The sequence below is a fragment of the Ictidomys tridecemlineatus genome, chromosome 12 (genome assembly GCF_052094955.1).
Source record: "Ictidomys tridecemlineatus isolate mIctTri1 chromosome 12, mIctTri1.hap1, whole genome shotgun sequence".
NCBI classification, from domain to species: Eukaryota; Metazoa; Chordata; class Mammalia; order Rodentia; family Sciuridae; genus Ictidomys; species Ictidomys tridecemlineatus.
In genome coordinates this window covers 96,775,916-96,798,489 of record NC_135488.1, presented here as the reverse complement: position 1 = coordinate 96,798,489, position 22,574 = coordinate 96,775,916, and the positions used below count along the sequence as shown (strand labels likewise).

The window sequence follows — 22,574 nt, the reverse complement described above, 5'->3', positions numbered from 1 at the left end:
TGATATGATGTTAGGCTATAAAAAACAGAGTAAACAACTATATGGTCAGCAATATCTTAATTTTGTTATTATACACCCATACAAACACATATACACACATTCATACATGTAAATAGCATAGACAAATACTAAAAGAAAACACAGAAAAATATTAACAGTATTATCTCTGGGCCGTAAAATTACAGATTATATTTCCTTTTCTTTACACTTCTCAATATTTTCCAAATTTTCTAAAATGCTTATGTGTTTCTATGATATTCAGAAAACATTCTTTTAAAAAATCATTCTGTACTCAATTTGGAAACTTTTAAAATGTATATTAAACAAAAAATAAATATTTATGGTTCTCAAAAGTATATCTAAATAATGAAAAACAAATCACTAATGTGGAAAACTACAATTTCTACACATATATAGGTGCGTAATTTTGAATCCAAAAGGTAATGGTATTTTATTTCATTCCTGAGTTTAGGGAGTTGATATTTAATAAATGAGAATGCAAATCTTTAAGTACAATTGGTGCAAGGAATCTAAAATTGCTATATTTTGGCATAACATTGAAGATATAAGCACTCTGCAATATAATGTGGATACCCAATGTTGTGCTAAAATAAGTATAATATAGAACATGAATGGTAGCTAAATTTTTTTTCAGTGAGTGAATAAATTACTTTTTTTTTCCTTAAAGTATCTAGAATTTGTCTGTGTTAAAAGAAAAAAATACAATACCATACCATAATTTTAGTTGGAAGAACCGCACCAAAAATTATAACAACAAAAATTGTAAAAGTTTAAGTCCAGTGGGTTTTTGTTGTTATTATTGATATTGTTAATAATTTCTTACTAAAAATTCAAGTAAAAGGGTCAAATTGATTAAAACACTACAAAAGTATAGCAGTGTATGGTCTGCAATGATTTGAAAATCACTAACACCACTCTTCAATGTTTCCTCATTTGCAGACTGTCAAACATGATCTTTGAAGTAAAGGACTACAGGTATGTTCTTTCACCAATCGTGGAATTATTTTCTATTACAATATAGTAATGACATAAAGGGATGTCACACACAAAAAGACAAATGAATGTAATTTTAAAAGTTAACTTTAAAATTATATAACTCTCATTTCTGTGATTTAAAAAATATCACATAAATATGTAAAATATAAAATACATCCTAATATATTTTTACATAAGAGCTGGGGATTACCATATTTAACAATTCTGAGATGGAATTAATAAAAAACAATTTTCATATACCACAGAGCAATAAGTTTAAATCAGACTATTTTGAGTTGTGTAGCCCTTTATTAGCAACTAAAATAGAAGGTATCTGTTGTACAATATGGGTAGTAATTGTCTATAACTGGAGATTTATTATATTCTAATACAGATCATTTATAAATGCAATTTCTTTATTAAAAAGCTTCCACCCCTTTTTGTTTGTTTGTGTACAATTTGCAAAACTATTCTGAAAGCGGAATATATGTGCACAAGTCTGCAAAGAGTGCAAATTTAGGATATGGTAAATGCTTTACAAGTTACTTTCAAAAATCTGTCTGCCACAACTGGGCCTTACATTGTCACCTTTTATAATCAAAATATTTTTGATGCCAGCCTTCCTTCCACTGCCCAAAACTATAAAGCATTTTTTAATGAACTGAAATTAAGAAGGACTACACCTACTAGAAAAGAGAAGAAAGTTCTATTAGTTTGAGGTTTCAGAATCCCCCCCCAAACCAGAACCAATATCTTGGTAGAGGCTAGGCTGGGACCCCAGACAGAGTATGAGTATGTGCAGGTGGCATCCCTGAGGATTCAGAGCTTCAGTGGACTGTGAGTGCTCCAGCTGCATAACTCACGGAACTGTCTTGCCAGTTTCTACACTGGCTTGACTGGGCATAATTCAAAAAGGAAAAGCTCATATTCATTCCATTCTTCTGGAGCTCTGTGATAGCCTAGGGGGAAAAAAAAAAATCTTGGTTATGACAGACATCATATAGGACATCAGATAAAAAAAGTGAGCACTCTGAATGTACTAATAGTTTGACTTTTTCATATTGTGAGTGAAGCTTAGACTTCTTAAATTTCTTTCATTGCCTGATATTAAATTGGAAAAAAAATGAGGACTGCTTATTTCTTTCTCTCAAAGAAACTCTTTAGTTTCTTGAACATTAAATATCAGTCATGATCCACTTTACTTTTCTCCATAATTAATAAAACCACTTTTTTTCAAAGCTACAATATATTTATCACTAGTCTCAAAACAAATTCTTGGCCACTTCTTTCTTAATATATTGGAGGTCTACTTTTGTCTAATTTTGACTAAATTTAAAACATATACCAATCAAGTTACAGATCTAAGAACTATGCTAAAATTTTTATTTTAAATGTAGACTGGGTTCATCATATAATTTATAAATTTTTCTTCATTCAATTCAGAATTTAGGAAATTAGTGCAGTTTATTCTACCTTAAGCTTCAGAAATTAGTTTTAAGTTCTTGACAGCTTTTCTTTTGGTCAATCCATACTTATTATGAGAAAACATCTTCTGAAAAACCCACATTAGCTTTCAAATCATATTAGAGAACACTAACTTTAAGGTCTTACCCTAGACTATTCTGGACTATATTACCTGCTCCATTATTTCTCTACATTTCCAAGCAAATGAGCCCACTCTTACTTCTTGAGTATATCTCTTCTCTCTTATTTCTGAACCCACTATGTTCCAAGTTTTCAATTCTGTGTACATAATAAATATTCAATTATTTCAAAATTACCGTGATATATTTGTTGCTCAATTTAAGTTTTTATAGGGTTCTACATTGGGGCAATAGGATAATAGGTTAAATTTTCTTTCAGAAAGTCCATACTATTTATTTATTTATTTAGGGGAAATTAATGTTAAATATATTTCTAAAACCCAGCTAACCAAAACTTCTGCCTCCTATCATCTTTTAAATTAAATAAGCATTATCATTTTTTATTTTTAAAGACAAAACACACATGTTCTTGATAATTAAACATCAGTCATCATCCACCTTGCTTCTTTCTATAATTAATAAAACTAGTTTTTTAAAAAGCCACAAGACATTTATTGCTTTTCTCTAAACCAAATCTTGGCCACTTCCATCTTAATATGTTGGAGTCTGTTCTTCTTATCTGACTTTAATTTGAAACGTAACAAAAGAGCAGGAGCTTTCACTTATTTTTTATAATCTAGGACATTAAAAAATAAAAATTAATATCTTTTATAAAGTCATTTTACCTTATATTTATAAAGAACCTATTGGAATCAACAGAGAGTCAAGAGAAGACATGACTCTCTAAACAACTTCCTATATTTAACAGAAAAGTAGTTTATTGTTTTGTACTCAACAAAGTAGTGACGTATATCCCACTGATAAATTTATTCAACTAACCAAAGAACAGAAATCCAAAATTATGTTAAAAGTACTAAGAAAAAAAATAACTACATGTACATAAAACAAATGATGATATGATATATCACCATGATAATGACATATTTTGAAACATGACAGGATCGAATATTTTAAGTCAAGGCTTCCTAAGGTTATTCACATTTAAAAAGCTTCCTAAGGATACTCACATTTAATAACACCCCAATGGGATGTCTTCCACATATAGTATTATGGTATTTCTTCAAGTAATTGCTAAAAGATACAGGATCTAATTGTTCTATAATACTCATTCCCTAAAAAGAAGAAGAAAAAGAAAAAGGACAAAATTTATTATTTCCTAATTATATTTTAAAACTTAAACATGATTCTTTTTTCAATTTAGGAGACACAAGGAAAATATATTAAATTATGCTTATAAAAATACCAAACTCATTCATCAATTATAATCTTATTGTAATTAACTCTATTGATAGAAAGTTTTTAATTCCAGTTCATTTTCTCTAACCTCCAGGTATGTTTCTAAACCACCACTGCCAGTTGTCCTTTAGTTCATAATCCTCACACATTTCAATATTTTATATTTTTCTTATATAAAAAAATTTACAAAAGTAAATTTGCTGAAAATGTTCACATAAAGATATAAAATTAAAACTGAGCAAAGTAGCACATGAATGAAGTCCCAGCTATGTGGGAGGATGAGACAGGAGGATCACTTGAACCCAAGGAGCCAGAGTCCAGCCTGGGTAACCCTGACTCAAAAACCTTAAAAGAAAAAAAAAAATCTAAAATTAAATTTACTTATTTTGACTTATGACTGTTGAAAATGTCAGATTCTTCCTGTCACTGGCATGAAAAATCAAAAGTTAATTATAATTTAACTATTTCTATTTCTGTAACATATATAATCGATGTGTATAAAGTATTTTAAATTACCAGCAATCATCTAGGTACCTGATAAAAAGAAAATACCACAAACTAAGAAAATCATTAACAAATTTAAAATTCAAAAGATTGAGGGCTTTTAGTAACACAAGTCTCTTATGAACCAGTTTTAAAAAGGAAAACTTTTTTTCTCTTTATACTTTAAACCAGAATGCTTTATTTTCAAGATTTTAATTTGGAATTCTTTAGACTACTATTAAAACCACCACCATGACTTGAACACTTGTGTTGTTCATACTAAATTCTATATTCTCTAAATACATTCAAATAACATATTTATATTTCATTAATTTAGAACAACCTTAACTCACTAAGTCAGGCAGAAAAAAACTAAATCACTGTTTCTCACTAATTTTTTACAAGTTACTTTCTTATTATTTTGTTTTACAGATCCAACACTTTACATCTGTATTCAATAAACTGTATTAATCCTCTGGGAGAAATGTAAATGATGGTTTAACTAAAGATTTAATTGGTATACTCTATATGATTTTTTAAATTTTTATTTCATGTTTTCACAAAACAAGTACACTATAGAAAGCACAGATGTAAACAGCCATAAAAAAAGATTCACCTCAAAAAATCAGCAGAAGACATACAAATTTTGTAGAGGGAGCTTCAAGAATTAATTTTAAAAAGAAGCTATTTTCAGAATATATTCATGTCCTTCACACATTATCAATTTTTCTAAAAATATAACACACAGAAGCATACACATGTATAATGAACTATGAGTTGCTTGCACATCAATCAGCCAATTTCAGATCTGTTCACAACCAGTTTTTACTGCTAAGTTCGTTTTCCCTTGACAACCACAGGGCTTCCAGGACAACAATGACATCTGAGAGAACTACAAACTAACTTAAAAGTTAAACCTAAGACAAGCAATTAATATAATTCTGGTAATAAAAACAATCACATCATATACTTTCTAAACTAAGAAGTAGTAATATAGAGATGGAATTACAAATCTCTTCCATAAATATGGATAATTAAGATACCACTCTCCTAGAGATGAAAAACTGAGGCATAAAAAGATCCTAGATCTTTTTCATTGATTACTCTGACTCATTACACCATATAACAAGAGTCATACTAAAACATCTTTAAACATTTTCACATAGCGAAAACTGGTATGTAAGAGAACTTTCAATGCTCTTGATTGAAGTCTAGGACAGCTTACCTTAAATAGAATTCACTCATTAATAAATTATGTGGCACTGAAATTCCAACATACATTTTAATATTAAATTCTCCAGACACATTTGGAACAAATCCATTACATTATATACTGATTTGAACTTAAAAAGAAGAAAACTAATGATTACACTTGTAGTGGAAAAAGAATTCCAGGTATCTGACCGAGATACCCTTATACAGAAAGATAAAAAGAGTTATAAATATAGAGAAGACTTACTAAATAAAAAGTTCAAAATGAAGATAAATTGGTTAAATTACAACAGGGAAAATTAAAAACTTGAGATAATAAAAACTGAGGAACTAAATGTATTAAAATTTTAATTTCTTACACTGTTATATATCTACCAGAGCAAGAATCAATTCTATTACATTCAAATCGCTGACAAATGTGATGATTTAACAGGTATACCATTAAAGGAGGAATACAAATAATTACAGGTATTCTCATAGGTGAACCTCCTCAATTAAAAAACTTGTGAAGTATGCAAACAAAAGCAATGATGATAAAATTGTGAAATGGAACACCCACTGCTTAATACAGAATACTGACAAACGTGTGTATATAAATTATGTTTGCTATTCATAACTATGAAACTACTAGAACACCAAGATTCCAAGAAAATTAAAATGCTAGTATTAAGGGCTTCCCTAACTATGCTGATTTAACATTCCTATTCCTAAAAATACTAGAAGGCAGGATTTAAAGTCCAGGCAACAATCTCCCACAGTAAAAGCTTGATTGTTCACATAAACTAATATGGAATATGAAATGAGAAACTGTCCTTTCAGCTTTAATTTAAAAATACACATTATAAACACCAACAGCCTATCACAAAGAGTATAAAATAGTATGGAATTTAGCAGTTTTACCAAGAAATTTTCAAAATTAAAGTTAACTCCCTAACTTTGATCATAGGAAGAGTGAATTTACAATTTTGCTGACTCTCCAAGTATCAGGTAAAAGCCTGTGATGTTAAGTCCCAAGTGACAATCCAAAATTGAACAGGCAGTAATAACTGGAGAGAACTGCAAATTCAGGACTCTCAAGAAAACAAATATTGTCCCATTTATCTACATTTAATAAAACAGCTATTTAAAAATTATTACAGATGTGTATCTCTCACTCAAGTAACAGAGTAACAAATGTTTTAAAGACAATCAAGAAATAAGAATAAAAATTATGTATTTTAATAATGACAACATAATTAAACATCATTCATTATTATTAGAACTGTAAACTCATTTTAAAGTAGAGCTACACATTCATGTTTGAGAATGAATACACATTTAGGGACAAGGAAATATTCTAATTTCTTCAAGAGACATCAAGATAAAATCTTAGTGAAATTATGCTATGGGAAAAAAGCAACATATTAACAAACCACTATCATAAAGATAATATCATAAAACCTACTAAAGAAGGTATTAGATTAAGTTTAAGAGAAAGAAGCATGATTGGGCAACTATCAACAATTTTCTTTCAAAACAGTAAGAAAGGAAGAAAATTATCTGACTTTCAAAGTAACTAATAAATTTGGAAAGAAAATAAGTTATAATGGATGACTACAAGAACATTTTCAGATTCTCCCTGTCAAATCATAATTTGCCTGAATAAAACTTTGGTGGAGGCCAAAAAAGTCATACAGTTAAAATAACATATGACTATTTATTTAAAATGTGTAAATAAGCATAATATTGTAAATAATCTAAAATTCAAAAGTTAAGGTCACTATAACTACAGAAATTGCAAAATGCTAATTACCAAAAAAAAAGTCCTAAGCAAAAATAAATTAAAAGACTTTCAGTATCTAACTCTCTTATACTATGACTTCTTACCCTTTCCTAACTACATTCGAAGATATATTTTGTTTTCATATATGTATGTCTTTGTTTCTGCATAATTTCTGAGATATCCAAGTGTTTTCATTTATGTTTTATGTACCTCTTATATATAGCCTGAAGGCAATTTTATACAATACTTTTAGTGTGCCTGCCTTTTGACTGTGACCCATCACATGAGATCAATGTGTGAAATTTTCCATTTGTGGCATGCTGGCCACAAAGTTTTAGATTTTGGAACATTTCAGATTTTTGATTTTTGAATTAGAGATACCCAAATGTTGTCAAAATTCAAAATTGCTAACATTTTGGTAAAACTTACACAAAGAACTATCCAACTATATTTTCTCTGAAAAAAAAAATAGATACAGGAACTAAGATACTGGTTCTCAAATGAATTTACTTATTTATAACAAAATAGCCTCTGGGAAAAGGAATAAGCAAAAGTATATTCCCCATCTACTTACACAAAACAATTAAAGACAATACATTATATAACTCTGCCTAATGGTCAATATACACAGATATTTGTATAAACACACATAAGGTATATCTAGAGCTATCCACTACTTTGATACATATATTCTAACTCCCAGAATTGACTTATAAGTTGAATTAACAGTATGCTAATACAAAAACAGAACACTTTTGAGACATTTTAAAATTCTAAATATAAATTAAAATATTTCAATAAGCAAATCACAAAAATCAACTCCACAACAAATGTTAAATCAAATATTAAATTCAAGCATATTAATTTGAAACAAATACCCAAATTATTTATTCTGAATTTATACTCCAGACTACTTAAATAAAAATTTCCGAACATCTAATTTTGGACATCTAAAGTTAATCAGATGCAGACTTAGAAGTCAACCTGAGACTTAACTGAAAGATACAAGCTGTAGATCCTTACTGATTCTACTACATATAATTTACACCTTTGAGTTGAAAAAAAAAATCTAAGCTAAGCAGAAACAGCAACAATTTCCTAAGAAGTTATAAGAAAAATGCCAATGGGTAAATGTCACATTTTTGTTTTGCTTCACAGTAGGAAACTATCTTGCTGATCAGGTATGTCTCGAATATAAAAAGAGCTAATTCCTTTAAATTGTCAGTAAAGACAAAAAACAAAGAGTTAAAAAAAAGTGTTAAAAGGGATGTTTATGAAACAGAGAAACAAAGATCATTATCAAATGTGACCTCAATTTCAGTATTCCAAAGGATGAAGATATATATTCAGTGACTTCAGAGCCCTAGGTAAACCAATGTTTAGGGGAAAACATCTTTGTGCTAAAAGAATGCTTTTCAATGATTTACAAATTTTTACATTTGCAAAATTATGTGTTGCCCAGTGCGGCCTAATTATTCAAATGATTTAAAAGCTACATAGAAAACAAGGGAAGAGAAGATGAATAGAAAATTGTGTTTTGTTTTAACGTTTTGTTTTGTTTTTTGGTATGGGGATTGAACACAGGGGCACTCAACCACTGAGCCACATCCCCAGCCCTACTTTGGATTTTATTTGGTCTCACTGAGTTGTTTAGGACCTCCCATTTGCTGAGGCTAGCTTTGAACTCACAATCCTCCTGCCTCAGCCTCTAGAAGCCACTGTGTGCCACCGTGCCAGCTAGAAAATTTTTGTTATAATTTTAACAGATCAGGAGCCACAGTAGGCCAGTTCAAATTCACCTATAGAATAAAATTGCTTGCCATACACTATTAAATGGGGATTTTCAGGGGCGGTTATGGACAACATTTCAAAAAAGTTCCAAAGGTAATTTCAGTTTGATTCAGGTGATTTCAGGGTTGAAACTGCTATCTCACATCTGCCCTGGCTTTAGTTACTATTGGCATGTTAAGACCTCCCAAACTTATATCTCTAGTCCTGACCCCTTCTGTGAGCTTCAAACCAGTACATACAACCTATTAGCAAAACTCTGTTGACTTTTTTCTAAAAGATCTCAACTCTATCTAATTTTTTTCATTTTTTCGGAGTGGGCAGGGGTGCAGGGGTCCATCTCTACAAAATACCACCCCAGATGAAATTATTATTTTCCTAAAATGTTGCCAATGACCTATTGTCACTCCTTATCTTCCTGTAGAATCTACTCTCCACACAACCAGAGTGACCTTTAATATCATATAAATTACATCACTGCACTCATTACTGTGTAATAAATTTCTTACTTTTAATTATAAAGCCCCATAGTATCTGATCCTTACCTACTTCTTCTTCTACCACTATTTGTACCACTCGTCATCTTATTCCCTATACCCCTGAAGACTGGCTCTTTCTCTTTTCTTTTAACACACCAACCTCTGTCCCATCTTAAGGGCAGGTTGCACAAGCAGGTTCTTCTGTCATTAATGCTCTTCCCTCTGATGTCCATTTGATTTGTTCCTTCTTATCATTCAGATCTTGCGTTAGTGTTCCTCCTCAGAGGAGGCCTTCTCCAACCACTCAATCTAAAGCAGTCTCAAATAATTTACTATTTCAAAAATTCCTTAACATTTTTTGTACAGCATTCTTCACCACCTGCAACCATGTTAGAATAATCTCCCTTTAACTGCAGTTTTGCTTTCCAGTTTCAATTTTCTGTGGTCAACGGCAGTCTGAAAAATACTAAACTGATAATTCCATAAACAAACAATTCAAGCTTTAAGTAACTTTTATTATAGTATATCTTTATAATAGTCCTTGTGTGTGTTTGTGTGTGTTGCTAAGAAATGAACCACACATTGTACATGCTAGGCAAGTACTCTACCACTAAGCTACATTCCCAGCCCTACCCCTGTTTATTATTGTTGTTGTTAACCTCTTTTCCTAATTTTCCATTGAGCTACAGCCCCAGCCCCACATTTCTTTTTTAAAATATTTGTTTCCTCCAATTAGAATAAAAGTTCTATTCTTTGATAGCGTAGGCTACATGTGCTTCCTCTACAAGTGCCTCAGACTATAAATGCATTGAAGAAATAATCAATAAAATGAAAATCCAAATGCCTACTTGACTGGTATTTCCACTTGGATATCATAAAGGAAATAACAATACAACATATCCCTAATATAATTTATGACCTTCCTGACCATAAAAATTTTGGTCCTCTCTTCTTGTGCTTTTATTAAGTGAAGAGAACCATTCAACCAGCATCATGGCAAAAGATTTTAGAGTCATCCTCAACACATCCTTCAAACTACCAAGTTCAATCCATCTCCAAGTTCTGTCATTTTTCTCTTAAATATGAAGCATATCTCCACTTCTATACCTCTCTTCCACCATCACAATCCCACTCATTATCTAAATTATCATTATTTCTCATCTGAACTACCTAATTGGTCAGCACATATCTTCTCTGACTTCCCCCAACCCATTTGCTATAATGTAGTCATATGATCTTTTCAAAGACAATCTGATTTTCTCACTTCCCCACTCAAAATCCTTCAAATAGGCTATTCTAGAATCTTCAGTTTCATTTTTCATCTTCCCTTCCACCCATTTATTCATCTCTTTATTCAAGAAATATATATACTGAGCTCCCACTGGCAGACACTAGGATACAAAATCGACAAGTCCCTATTCTCATGAAGCTTATACCCTATTATAGGGGACGCAGGTACCAAACAAAATAACAAATAGTAAGTCAAGTACATAATAAGTACTGAGGAGAAATTTTAAGCTGGTAAGGTATAAAAATAACTGTTTATCTAAAGACCATAATGAAAAATTGTGCATATTTTTGGTTGTCCCAATAATCAAAAGATACTATCAGATTCTATGAAATTCTAAGAATGCTGATACGACAGTTCCATACATAAAGAATTATTCTCCATCCATAAAACTCTGACATGTTTATTTAGGCTAAATACATGCTTCATTACCTGCATCTTAATTTCATTTTTATATATCAACAGAAAAAGTTTTACAAAATTGAACCATCGTATAAAGTTAAGGACTGTACTTTGTTTTATTTATAAAGTTTACTAACTTACCATTTTGGAAAATCAAGTCACCCAACAATGTCACATAGTAATTTGAGTAATAAACATAACACCTGTGTAAATTTGTATTTATTGTTGATGAATTAATGACACAATGCATGGCATCCAACTACTTCATTGTGTCTTCTAATATAGTTGTGTATTTGAAAAAATATATTAATTTATCAGAAATTACTTCCCTTTATTTCACTTTCATATCACAGTTAGGATACTCATGTTTTTTTAACTGTATATGTATATAGAAAGATTTTCCTTCATTTAAAAAAATAGTAAGCACTTTATGTTCTTATCACTCTTCTAAGCCCTTCCTGACAAAAATATAATAAGTAAACTGTTTAGTTTCTTACAAGAAAATGCGAAATTGCATAGGTAGACAGGGAATGCTGGAAGGGTATGACACAGAATGCAAAATTAAATATGGTGAGCCAGAATACCCTACTATGAAGGCTAAGAGTTAAGCAAAGACTTGAGGTAAATAAATGAAAAAAGAGCAAAAAGGGCAAAAGTCACTAAGCTAAAATGCATACATGGAATTCTTAAAAAAATTAGTAAGGTGGGGCTGGGGTCGTAGCTCAGTGGTAAAGCACTTCCCTAGCAAGTGTGAAGCACTGGGTTCGATCCTCAGCACCACATAAAAATAAAATAAAATAAAGGTATTGTGTTCATCTACAACTAAAAATTTATATTAAAAAAAATAGTAAGGAGACCCGGGTATCCACAGGAGAGTGAAGGAAGGAAAAAGGTAAGAGAAAAAATGGGGCTGCTAATCATTTTGGTCCTTTAGGTCACTCATTCTAAGGACATTAGGTTTTACTCTGACTGAAATGAGGCAATGTTAGAGAGAAAAATATGATAGGAGGATTTGGGCAGATGAGTGTCATAATCTAACTTAGTTAAGAAATGCTTTGATTCCTACCTGAGACAGAAAATGACAAGAACAGGTCTAAAAAGATCAGTTAGGAAATTGCAAGTTGCCATCAACTGAATTGGAAAAGTCTTTAAGTAGAACAGAAAACTACCAGGAAAAAGTTGTTTAGTTTGAGCTGTTTATAAGATATCCCAATGGAAATGTCCTAGCTGGAGTTATTCCTGTTGGTGTGGTGCAATAAGTTTTGCTTTTCTATAAAATTTAGTGTGAACCTGAACCTGCTAAAAGCCACCACCAGGAAGACTTTTATTTACTTTCAAACTTTTTAGAACTAAGTCACATTTTAAGATCAGTTACTATATAGTTAGCTAACCAAAATAAAGATAATATTTTTTAATATTTTATGTTAGTTGTAGCTAGACACAATGCCTTTATTTTTTATTTTTATGTGGTGCTGAGGATCAAACCCAGCGTCCCACACATGCTAGTCGAGTGCTCTACCACTGAGCTACAACCTCAGCCCCCAAATAAAGATAAAGATAATACATTAGGGAAAACTAATGTATATCACTAATAATTTATATTTCACAGATCCACAGCCATTCCTCCTCACGTTTTGGAATGAACCCAGGACATTATGCATGCTACAAAGCATGACTCTACCACTGAGGATGCCCAGTTGCTTAGGTATTCCTTCCTAAACAAACAAAAGGAATAAAAACAAAGTCAGCCAGGCAGAAATAGGAATTATAAGTGATATTATTTTGACAATCAAATCTGAAACCTAAAATAAGGAATTAACATTACTGGGAATTCTGAAGTGATTTCAGTTGCTATCTTTAAAGGTCTTCCTTTGACTATGCTATCCTTTATCATCTCACAAATATAATTCCCCAATGTTCCTCTAACCTTTACTTCTTACTCTATAGACTCCCTTCTGGACACTGGCATTATTTCCTCTGGACAATGGCAGTAACTCACATTTTTTTTCATCTACTGAATATATACCAATGATTTTTAAATGTTTATCACCGTCCAGAACTATCATTGTGTTCTAAAACAGCAATATCCAATTAAAATATAATGCAGGTCTCCTATATTTAATAAAATTTTCTAGTAGCCACATTAAAAAGATGAAAAAAGTGAAATTAATTTTAATATATTTTTAACATAACCTGAGACATTATAATTTCATAATGCAATCAAGTTTTTTTTGTTTTGTTTTGTTTTTAAAGGGAGGAGTGTGGATGGTACCAGGGATTGAACTCAGGGGCACTCAACTGAGCCACATCCCTAGCCCTAGTTTTGTATTTTATTAGAGAAAGGGTCTCACTGAGTTGCTTAGGGCCTTGCTAAATTGTTGAGGCTGGCTTTGATCCTCTTGCCTCTGCTTCCCGAGCCACTGGGATTACAGACATGCACCACCATGCCCAGCCTGTAATCAAGTTTTTAAAAAATCATTACTGAGGTGATTTTTTTTTATTCACTTGAAGTATTTGAAATCCAGTATGCGTTTTACACTTATATGATATCTCAAGTCACATTATCCATACTTCAAGTTCTCAATAAATATATGTGACTAATAGCTACCATTTTGGAAAGTGCAGCTCTAAGTATAACATAAAAACCATGTCTAGTGCAAGGCCCTAGGTTCAATCCTCAGCACCACATAAAAATAAATAAATGAAATAAAGTTATAAAAAATGTCAGTCTGCTGGTCTTCAAAGAATAGTATCAAAAAAATCTTCAAGGAATAGTATTAAAAAAAGTCTAAAATTTAAAATTTCTCCTTAAATATGTTTATGTTTCCTTAATAAGTGAAAAACAGCATCTGTGTCAACATGGAACCCAGAAATCATCTCAGATTCCTTCACTTCCTTTTTCCTAATAATAATTATTTTTTTAAGGTGGACACAGTATCTTTATTTTATTTTTATGTGGTGCTGAGGATCGAATCCAGTGCCTCATGAATGCCAGGCGAGCTCGCTATCACTTGAGCCACATCCCCAGCCCCTCCTTCACTTCCTTGATAACAATGCTAACCACACTATCTCCTAAATCTCTCTTATTCATCTCTAGATTTTGTTATAGCTTCTTGTCTTTCAGATTACTGGACTAAGTTCTATTAATCCAGGAACCATGTATTCTCTTCTAAGGATCTTTAATACTTCACTCTGTATCAGACACAGAGAAGGCAACCATTAAACATTTTTTATGATAACCATTTACCACTTGCTATATGAAGAAAATAAATAATGATAGGCTCAGAAAGGTTTTCTTAAGTGAAAAGAAAGCTAAAAAGGAGTTAATCAACTAAATTGAAAATACCACAAATTCAATAAATTAAAATAAAAACAAAACTCTAAAGTTATTAGATAATAACTAGATTAAGTAACAATGAATATAAATTTAAATATGAAAAAAAAATTGAACATGAAAAAATGTCCTAGGTAACTAAATTTGCACATATTACATTTGGCTTTATAAAATAACCTATAAGCAATATTTATCTATAGATTAAGATCCAGATTCCTTACCAAAATATTTTAGATATTCTAGACTAAGTAATCTTGTACTAAAACACATGTGTAAAATTGATTTGGAAAGATCAAACTTATGAGCTGATAGATTTTAGGATAATCATCTCTAGTCCAAGTGTATCTTCTTACAAATGAGGAACTGAGGATCAGAGAACTTAACAAAGGTCATAGAGCAATTAGTGACAATTCTTCTATAGTTAATATTCTGTTTATGAATGGGAACCAAAATTATTTGTGACTTTTTAAAAATTAAAAGAGGTATAATGACTACCATACAATTTTTGGAAAAAATAACAGTAGGATCAATGTCTACCGCATTCCTAGGTTAGGTAAGAATGCAATTATGTTTTAAAATTCCACATTTAAAGCAACAAATTAAAATCCCATTTTGAAAAAATCCAAATGGTAAAACAATGAAATAACTAAGGATTTATAGAAAGAGCAAAGGACAAGAGAAGAAAGGAAAACAAATCACTTGTGTTTGTAAAAGTAATTTTTGTTTTCTTAAGCTTTTATTAATAGCTCTCCTATTAGACATATAATGGCTACAGGCCATAGAATATAAAGCTCAAGTCTTAATAAGCTTAAGATCAATGAGAAATGAAAATAAAAATAAAAATACAATTTGATATACAACATTCTGATTTACAGAAGATTTTACAGAAATAGACCAATGATTCAAATTTATTATGTTAAAAATTATTCATCTCATTAAGTTTAAGTTCACTTTAAGAGGTTCTGAAAAATATGAAGAAAAAAGTAAAATGTAATTCCAAACTAAACATGATGGCATCTTAAAAATTAAAACAAATTAAAATAAAACATTTGCATAAATTACTTTAGTATAGCAGACAAAATTAGAGTTAACTAAACTGGAATTCCTAAATGTCATCTTATATCATTATCTCCCAAAGGAAAAAGGTGATAATTTAAAAAATAAAGACTTTGAATCAAACGTTTAAAAAATTAGGTTTACACTTCATGTTTTTATATAGTTTCTGCCAAAGGATAAGCCTTTTGTTCATAAAATCTTTAGCTTACTCAATCACAGTAGTTCAAACTACTACCAAACCAAACTTTAAAATATATTAAGTTACTTAATAAATTTTAAGAACCGACAATACATTTCAGACAGTCAAAAGGAGTATTTCAGGTAGCCATCAAATGAACAGAAATTAAGAGTTCAGGAGTTTCATCATCTGCTAAGTAATGGCATTAGTATCCCATTGTCCCTAAGGCTAAGATACTTCTCCGGAGCAATTAAAATCTGTATCTAATTATTATTTAAAGTTCATTAATCAAATAAAACTATAATGAAGGAAATTTCTACTAGTAGAACAGGGATTATTCTTACAGTCAATATTCATGGGAGGACACACTGCATTTTGTACACTTAATTAAAGATAGGGAAATAATCGTTACTCCATTGTATATTTAACATATTAAGTCTCGAATCACTAATCTGAAATTAAAGAAAAAGTCTTAGAGCATTAAAACCCCACACCTGAAAGACTTACCATTTTATCTAGATGTTCAATGGATCTATAAATCTCCCCCTGGGATTCATCATAGTAACTGTAACGGAACCTTTGACCTTGAAACAAATATCATGTACAAAATAAAATAGGGAAAAATTAGAAGCTAAAAAGAAAGCAAGCGCTTACCAAATAATGTTAGTTCTCATAAAAGGCAAAGCACAGCTTAAGCCTCTGAGAAAATCATTCCCAAGAGCCCTCATACATAAAAATAAAAGGCATATTTGGGAAGATAATAAAGAAATGATATTATCACCAGTGTTTTATGATTTTAAAAACTATTTCAAATAGGAACCTTAAAGTCACCAGCAATACACGACTAAGGAAACAAAACAACTTAAAAGTTAGAAGCATTGTTAAACATTGTATCAGTCTATAATAGAACCAAAGAATATGATTCAATAAAATTTGGTTTAGGAAAACTATCTCAGCGTAACAAATCAATGGAAGTTTAGATACTGGTGTACAAATGCACATATTTGATCTCTATTACAGAAAAAATGTATAGGTCAATAATATTTGTGGCTTTTGTGACCTTTATGACCTGAATTTTTAAAAATAACTCATTTCTGTGCAACTTGGAAAAGAACTGATGTAAGTGCCTATCCGATGTGAACAAGATACACAAAAGAATGAATATAATAAATAGTCCTACCCTGACATAAAATCTCAGTAAGAGTACAAGCCCATAATATTCAATGTTTAGCTGTTCTCTAAAGAACAGAGAGGGTAAAATGGAAGAAGCTTAAAAAGAAAACAGAAAACCAAGGTTCAGAAAATAAATTGTTTCCTACTAATCATATGAAATCAAAAGTTAATATTCATAACTAATTACAGATGATTTAGCTGACTATGTTTTCCAAATACACCTAAATCTAACTTTCAGCAATGCTTCTTTTCCTTTTATATTCCCTTGTTTTTAAAGATTTACCAAAATGCACTTCTAGTGCTACAATAACAATCATGTACACATTTTGTGTTTTGTGCTTCATGTTTAAAGCATTATTACTATATCCAATTATTATCTTCACATCTCAGAAGATGGGTTCCACTGTCTGTATATGATTTTTATTTTCTATTCATCTTCTTAAAAATACTCTCTTATAGTAGGCATTACAAAATCATAAAACCTTCTTCAGTGTCTTTTTTTTAATCACAGAACTTAACACTTCATTCATTTGTAGTTGCTAATCATCTATGATTATTTACTTCTCTAAAATATACTGTATTTCCTTAATTTCTACATTTTAACTTTTCATATACACTAATATCCACCATTAACTCAATGGAGCAATTATTACATCAACATTACATCATACAAGAACTACTATTAAATCAATATTACATATTACAATTGATAACCTAAAATCAAGAAACAGGCTAGGAAATAATATCTGCTTTCCGAATAAAACAATAAAGATTATTGCACATTACCATAGTTATAAGATCTATTACATATCTAAACTAAAATAATTATTAAAGATAGTGGTGATAATTTATATTAATACCTCAGCTATTTCTTTCAAAATTAAGACTTAATTACAGCTCTATTTTCAAAGAATATGTGTACCATGCACATTGATGACAATTATCTGATAATGAGAATTATAAAACCAACCCTATTTTTACCATTTGCCAGGTAGTTGTCAGAAGGCTGCTCAAAGCCAAATCTAAAGTTTAGTCATAATAGCTTAGTGATTCAATTCATTTGTCCTACATTTTTACTTCTATTTCAAATAGATTTTTTTTAATATAAAACTGCCCAACATCTTTTGTAAAACTAATGAATATCCTAGACAAGAAAATTCTCATTGGCTGTCACTATAGTAAGAATATCATCCTTGCAGGAAATCAAGGTAATATACTCCTTAATTCTTTGAGCCTGAACTAATTAGGTTTATAGTAACCCATTCTTTTTTTCCCTGCTTCCAGTAATAGCTATTAGATTTAGCTACTATCAACAAGCCTTGTGATTGGCACATAATTGTCTTATGTGAATACTGCTATTCCCAGGTACAAAGGCAAACGCAGAAATGTGAGTAGCCATTTGCTACTCAAATATTTTTTTCTGCTTAATTCCCAGTTCAAAACTGATGTTTCAAATGGCAACCTTGCCTGAAACGAGTAACAATATTTTAAAGTGCTATCTTGTTCAGATTGACTTTACTATGAAGCTTTCACTTAAAAACTATTTCTGAAGCACAAGTATAGGAAATGTTCACATTTCCGAATACTTTAAAATGCCGAATCAAGCTGTGATATAATAAGAATTATAAAACATGCAGGAAACCAAATTAAGCAAATGTTTGATAGTATACTATCTACATTTTGTTACTCTTCAGTAGCCACCTCACTTTTAATAGCTGAAAAACTAAGTAAAAATATTTGAAATAATATTTGGTTAAGAAGCTAAATGCATACTATACATACCTACCACACTGAATAAATATTTTTCTTAGCTTATGTCGTCGAATAGTAATTTTTAAAAATTGTATCAAAATTTAAAAACAATGCATTCTGGCCAATATATGTAGAAAGCATCTAATTTTGGAGTAAAGAGTTGTCATTTTATTTAGCTTGTATGTATGTACAAATGTATTTATGTAAGTGTACACATGCACACATGTGAAAACACACATACATACACACACACACACACACACACACACACACCCATAGCTTTAGTCAATCGCTGCTTATGATTGAGTTTAAAAGGATTTTTTTGGTTTCTTATTGTTAAAAAAATAAATTTTCAAGAGTTTATTAATAAAGGAAATTACAGTACTAGCTTTTAAAATACACTGAACATAAATGAACCTTAAATTATTATTTATTTAAAATAAATTATGATTTCATATATTTCATGAGCAAATATATTTTATTCTATGAGGTTTTTTTACTTCTGAATTTCATTAAAAGTTCTGAATCTAAACTGTGAACAAATACAACACCCTCTGTACCTGGAGAACTGGAATTGTGTACTTTTATAAGTATGAATAAAGCATATCACATAGTAAGAGAAAATTACTTACCTGAAACTTATCCTTTCAGAAGGTACACTGGGAAAATGGATTCTTTGAGCCCCTGTTTCAACTCCAAGTATGAGCTTTCTAGCTTTAAGAGCCATTGACACTGCCCCTAGGGGCAGTACAAGCTTTGGAACTCCCCTAGTGAGTATGTCAGTAGTTTCTTCAGATGCCTTCCCTCAGTTCTTTTCAAATTCAAAAGATGAGAGGAAAAATAACCCAAGAAAAAAAAATCCTGTAAAGCAGAAACCTTACTCTTTGAGGGAAGGAGGGTAGCTCATTTGTGAATCCATTCCAGAGCACGCTTTCTGAGAAAAAGAAATACAGGTAAGTAATTTTCCCATCTCCAAAGGTGACTGGTGATTTAATGAGTGGATTCACAGAGTGTGGAAAGTAAGCTCCAGGGATGTCTGTTTAACACACAACAATCAACTAATGAGGACAAACAACGATGAATGGTACAAGAACCAACACTACTGTTTTAAGTACCTCGAAACAAAAAGTAAAAAAATAAATACCTCAACATCAACCTATGCTCTGAGCTGCAGAAACAATGACCTTGGAAAGTCCCAAAAAATAAGTCAATGAAACAAACTTTCAGATATTTTGGTTGTACAGTTACTCCATCACTTTGTTAATATGTTAAGCAATTTTCAAATATTTGAGTTAAAACTCACAAAAATCTGTGAGACAAGGAATAAGGCCTGGAACTAGGGACTTTTCACAATTAAAATCATAATGAAAGAAAAAAATGTATTTAAAAAAAGAAATGTTATCTAAGTAGGATCAAATAAGGTAATCATTTCTGAAAACTAAATGCTATTATCCTTTCATTATGAAGTCTTAGTAATAATGTAAAAGTAATAGGCTTATCTGAATCCTGCAAAAGATCAAGAACCTACATTTGTCAAATCAGAGTGTACAAATATTTAAGAAAAAAATGTGAAGGCTTGAATAAGATATAATTGAGAGATTCGATTACATTCAAATGAATTTAAATATTTAGAAAATAGTAATATCCTATGCCCAAGAGATTAACAGGAGGAAGAGTGTGCATGAATAATCACTTATTAATATGTATTACAGAATAAAACTGAATAAGGACATAAATCTCAAATACTTAGAGGAAGGCCACTTTTAATAAGTGGCACATATTTATAAAAATAAATTATATAAACCTAGACAAATTCATAATCTCTAGAGACTACAGAAAATTTTATACACATTTTAACAAAATGTGTCATAAACATTTCCAAATAAATATATTAGAACTGATATGCAAAACCACCATAAAAGGCAAATCAAGCATGACTTCACCTTTTAAAGATTCAATTTCTGATAGATGCAATTTAATTTAGAAACTTGTTATAAGTTAAGTGAAAATTACATTAATTAAAACTATTAATATTCTAAATTTGGAAGTATAAATTTCAGTGAAGTCAGGAAAAGACAAATATTAACAGTATATATGGAGAACAACAAAACTAAAACTTGAGCAAATAAAATAAAATTTATATAGGACATAGAACTTTGTAAGTATACCAAGAATTGGAATACAACTTATTTAACTGTGTTAAAAATCAAACACGAGAGGCTAAGGCTGGGGCTCAGAGTTAGAGCGCTTGCCTAGCATGCATGAGACACTGGGTTCAATCTTCAGCACCATATAAAAATAAAATAAAGCTATTGTGTCCCACCTACAACTGAAAAGTAAATATTTTTTTTTTAAAAATCAAAACACTGGCAGCAAATGTCTTGGCACTTACTCCATTTCCTACCATTAGCAGGAACAGTGAATCAAGGTAGGATCATTATTACAATGTGACCTGACAAACATCTTCCTATGGTGCTAACATATTTTCATAGGTTTAAGACTGAAAATGAGATAAAAAGCAGGAACTGAAATGCAAGGTTTCATCTTAGGGGACTCAAATGAAGACAAAAAGAAGGGAAATAACAAAATCTAGGTTCCTATCTCTCCCCTGCCTTGTCTCACTCACTCACTCAAAAAAAAAAAAAAAAAAGAAAGAAAAGAAAAGAAAAGAAAGAAGGAAACCTATAGGCCTATAGGGGCTGGAGTTCTGGCTCTGTGGTAGAGTGCTTACCTAAGTGAGGCACTGGGTTCTATCAGCACCATGTAAAAATAAATAAATAAAAGTATTGCGCCCTTCTACAAGTAGAAAAAAATATATTTCTATCTCTCTACTTTTATCTTTCTACTATCTTTTCAAATCTAAATAAAACCTAAATGGGATCTGATAGGTAAGCATCTATAAAGTAAAATGTGTTTTTTAAAAGAAGCCATTTTTACAATGAATACTGGCTAGCAAATAAGGTCAATAAGAAAAAATATTTCCAATTTACAAGTATGTTTACTAACTATCATTGAGTTTTTCACTTTATTTTTTGTAAAATCTGGACAAAATATAAAGAGAAACAATGACTACAAATGAAAAATGTAGTCACTTCCAGTAGTTTAATATTATTCAACAAAAACAAATTCACACTGTGAAATTTGTCAAATGCACTACAATCAATTACCTGCTTTTTCTTCGAAAAAATCCGCTATTTATAATTGTGAAGTGAATGTAAAGCCTAGCTCAATGAACTTTGTAAGGCCTCCACATACTTAAGGAAATGAATCCTTCATGTGAAATTATTTAAATTTAGTCTTATCAGCTGAGCATGGTGGTATACATCTATAATTTCAGAGACTCAAGAAGCAAAGGAAGTAGGATTGCACATTCAAGGCCAGCCTGGGCAACTTAATGAGACCCTGTCTCAAAAAAACCACAACCACAACAACAATGACAAAAAAAAAAAAAAATTAAAATTAAAAGGGTTGAGGTGCCCTTTTTCAGTGGTAAATCGGCCCTGGGTTCAATACTCAATACTGGTTAATACAAATAAATAATTTTTAAAAAGAAAAAAAATAATTCAGTCTTCTGATTGCTTTTACATGGTAAAAACTGTACTGTGTATTTTAAAAAATTAAGAAAAGCCAGTAAGCATTACCTTCATAAGAAACTAAATTTTTGAGATGGTAGTATAACACACTTATTAATTTAGGAAAGATGCCCAATACCACTAGAACATAAATTTGAGAAACATGAAACCTAATTCCTCAGTAAAAACAACTAACCCATAGCTAGCCAATGATTTATACAACTTCAAGAGGCATGCAATTCAGAAAATGTATCTTACT

General features: G+C 30.6%; 1 protein-coding gene across 4 annotated transcripts in view; it reads right to left on the bottom strand.

Annotated features, from left to right (window-relative positions):
* Positions 1 to 1,285: 1,285 nt before the first annotated feature.
* Positions 1,286 to 22,574, bottom strand: part of Memo1 (mediator of cell motility 1) — a 110,572-nt gene continuing 89,283 nt past the window's right edge. For 2 of the 4 annotated variants that reach the window (XM_078029430.1, XM_078029431.1), the window contains 3 exons: positions 16,326 to 16,402; positions 3,608 to 3,712; positions 1,286 to 1,955 (listed from right to left, as the gene is read on the bottom strand). In XM_078029430.1, coding sequence (XP_077885556.1) covers positions 1,824 to 1,955; positions 3,608 to 3,712; positions 16,326 to 16,402 — 314 coding nt within the window. In that variant the 3' untranslated portion in view covers positions 1,286 to 1,823. Of the gene's footprint in view, positions 1,956 to 3,607; positions 3,713 to 16,325; positions 16,403 to 19,375; positions 19,678 to 22,574 lie in introns of those variants that run through there. The other 2 variants (XR_013429108.1, XR_013429109.1) reach the window with 2 other exon arrangements.